This window comes from Protobothrops mucrosquamatus, unplaced genomic scaffold, assembly GCF_001527695.2.
Source record: "Protobothrops mucrosquamatus isolate PMUCROS unplaced genomic scaffold, P.Mucros_1.0 scaffold3178, whole genome shotgun sequence".
Lineage (NCBI taxonomy): Eukaryota > Metazoa > Chordata > Lepidosauria > Squamata > Viperidae > Protobothrops > Protobothrops mucrosquamatus.
The window spans coordinates 84,429-87,790 of record NW_015389176.1 but is presented as its reverse complement, the minus strand read 5'-3'; the positions used below and the strand labels follow the sequence as shown (position 1 = coordinate 87,790).

The following is a 3,362-nucleotide window of genomic DNA, read 5'->3' as shown; positions in this document are numbered from 1 at the left end:
TCTGCAAGAAATATCATTTGCCTGTAAGCAAGAACTGGTGGGATCATAAAATAGAGAAAGTCATAGAAAATGATAAAGTTAAACTGCTCTGGGACTTCAGAATTCAAACAGACAAGCACCTGCAACATAACACCCCGGACTTAACAATTGTCGATAAGAAAGACAAAAAAGTCTGGATAGTGGACGTGGCAGTGCCTGGTGACAGCAGAATAGACGAGAAAGAACTGGAGAAGATCACAAAATACAAAGACCTACAAATAGAAATAGAAAGACTGTAGCAAAGGCAAGCTAGGGTAGTACCAATAGTAATAGGCGCCTTGGGTGCAATCCCAAAACAACTGGAGCACCACTTGAACACCATCATCGGCATTGACAAATTCGCCATTAGTCAATTGCAAAAGGCGGCCTTACTAGGAACTGCTTCCATCCTGCGACGAGATCTGTAATAACATGAAACATCCACATCTGCCTATCCCAGGTCCTTGGTAAGGACTCGATAGGTAGACAAAAATGCCAAATCCAGTCTGAACATCTGGCTGACTGTGCGATGATCAATAGTACTACTACTACTAGTAGTAGTAGTGGTAGTAGTAGTAGTAGTAGTAATAATAATAATAATAATAATAATAATAATAATAATAAAGTTGGAAGGGACCTTGGAGGTCATCTAGTCCAACCCCCTGCTTAGGCAGGAAGCCCTACACCATTTTGGACAAATGGCTGTCCAGTCTCTTCTTAAAAACTTCCAGTGTTGGAGCATTCACCGCTTCTGGAGGCAGGTTGTTCCACTGGTTAATTGTTCTATTTATGGGTTTGGGGGTTTTTTTTGGTTATCCCAATTCTTTTTCATTGGGAGCCTCATGATGACGGTGGCTGTAAAAAGAAATCCTGGATTTTACAAAGCTCTCTGAATATTCAAAAATACCACACAAAAAGGGTACGAGTCATTCTTTAAAGCAGAACAGAGACAGTCCTCGGCTTATGACCACGATGGAGCCCAACATTTTTGTGGTTAAGTGAGGCAATTGTTAAGTGAGTTTCGCCCCCATTTTATGACTTTTCTTGCCCCAGTGGCTAAGGGAATCACTGAAATTGTTAAGTTAGTGACATGGTTATTTGTTAAGCGAATCTGGCTTCCCCCATTGACTTTGTTTGTGAGGAGGTCACCAAAAGGTGATCACGTGATCTTGGGACGCTGCAATCGTCGTAAGTACGAGCCAGTTGCCAAGTGTCTGAATTTTGATCATGTGACCCTGGGGATCCCGTTGTAACTTTGGTCACTAAATGAAGTGTTGTAAGTCGAGGACTACCTGTATTTGTGACTCAGGATTGAAGTGGAGGGTCCTTGCTGCTCCCTGAGCTTGGCTGTTTTCTTGCAGACATTTCATTACCCAAACATCCTCAGGTCCTGATGGTGTTACCTCGTTGGGTAATGAAACGTCTGCGAGAAAACAACCAAGCTCAGAGAGCACCCAGGATCCTCAAGTCGTTCTTTCCTCTTGTCAGAGCATGCACAGTCTTATTGCGCTGAGGTAACCCAGGAGTAAATACAGTACACAGTGGTCTGTATTAAATGGTGGTTTATATTACGCTATCTACAATATACACTAGAAACAAAATACATACACGTGGTGAAACAGCAAACTCCAATACACAGCTATTACAGCAGGAAACGGACGAGAGAGAGAGACATGCCAGCAAAAGCTTTCCCTTTTATACTCAGGCTCTTAAAGAGACACAGACCCTGCTGAGTCATTCCTATCATTGCATCTTCCACCTTACATTACATTACATCGTACATCTCCCATTATACAAGCTGGTTAGCTGTTAAATTATTACCTTGAAACCTCTTCTTTTTCAACATTTATGGCAAAGCCCCCAAATTACCTGGAGAACATTCAAGGATGTCCCCTTTATAGCCCGTTTCTTCTTCCAGTTCCCGTAAAGCAGCGGTCTCAGGGTTTTCGTTGCTATCAATCAGACCTGTGGTGCAAATACACAACTTGACTTAATGGCAGCTCTGTCAAAAGGGAACGGAAGGGAAGGGAAAGAAAATGGAGTTCTCATCACAATTACTATGCCAAAAGACCTCGGTCTAATCACCTACCTGCAGGGAATTCCAAGCAATAGGCTCCTAAGGGGGGCCTAAATTGTTTCACTAGGACAATGCAATCATAGTGGAGAGTTCGTTGCAGCACGGGAATAACTGCCACACCTGCCAACCGAGAGGAGAAACAGGCAAAAACATGATTGCAAGCATGAAAAGAGCTGGAGATTCAGTACTCATCGATAAATAGAGAATCCAGAGATATCTGGAGAACTTGTGTAGTGCAGCAGTGGCCTTACTGGTCTTGGTTGGCAAAGGTCACTTGGTGGTGACCAATTGTTCTCTTTACGTTTAACCTAGTTCGTAGGAAAAAATAGCTTTCTGGAGGGCCCCCCCCACGAAAAGGGGAGAAATCAATGCAAAAATAAATATGTTTTCATTTACAAGACAAATCCACATTTAAAAAAAAATAAAAATGGATCGTATCCCTTCCTTTGTTGAAGGAACTCAAAACAACTTAGGATGTTCTCCCACTTTCCCACACTCTTGTGGCGTAGGTGTAGCCAGGAGTGTGTGTGTGTGTGTGAATAGCCCAAGGGGCTTCTGAAAGCAATGTAGATTTGAACCACAACCTCCACAGTCTCAAATTTCACTGCAATACTATCCTGTATTGCTTCCTTGGCTTGAATAACCGCTTTTTCAAGTTTCTACTCCCAAGTAGCCACTTCCACATTCTCGAATGCTGGAAAAGACTTTGAAGAACCTTCTCGGATGAATCGAGAGCAGAGTCTATCACAAACCTAACATTTAACCAGTATGCACTGAACAGGAATGTCCCACTGATTTGTGCTTTGTGGGGTCTTCAATGCTCTCTGAGCTTGTTTGTTTTCTTGCAGACATTTCATTACCCAACTAGATGACATCATCAGTGCCTGGGGTGATTTGTTCTTTCTTACGTCTGTAATACACCTTGTCCAGTTTGCTCATACAGCAGTTATTGGGCAAGGGGATTTTTTTGACCTACATAGTAAGGAAAAGTTGGCTTACCATCAGCAGAAACGCCTTCTTTCCTGGTAGTACGTTTGACCGATTCCCATATTCTGTTAAAAAAATACAAGGGGGGAAAAGAAGATAAATGTCAAAACCTGAGTTTCAAAAGCTGTGATGGATAATGTCATTTTGACCAAAATGATTGTGCTTTTTTTTTCTTTGAAAAGTTTGCTTTACTTAATTTTATTTAATTTTACTTAAGTTTTCTAATCTATCTGTCTATCTATCTATCTGTCTGTCTGTCTGTCTGTCTGTCTGTCTGTCT

General features: G+C 41.8%; 1 protein-coding gene across 1 annotated transcript in view; it reads right to left on the bottom strand.

Annotated features, from left to right (window-relative positions):
* The window catches only part of NUDT5 (nudix hydrolase 5), a 33,554-nt gene that overhangs the window by 19,624 nt on the left and 10,568 nt on the right, over positions 1-3,362 (bottom strand). Inside the window, exons 4-6 of the mRNA XM_015826552.2 lie at positions 3,095-3,147; positions 2,108-2,215; positions 1,888-1,983 (exon numbers count right to left, since the gene is read on the bottom strand). Of these exons, the coding sequence (XP_015682038.1) occupies positions 1,888-1,983; positions 2,108-2,215; positions 3,095-3,147 (257 nt within the window). The remainder of the gene's footprint in view (positions 1-1,887; positions 1,984-2,107; positions 2,216-3,094; positions 3,148-3,362) is intronic.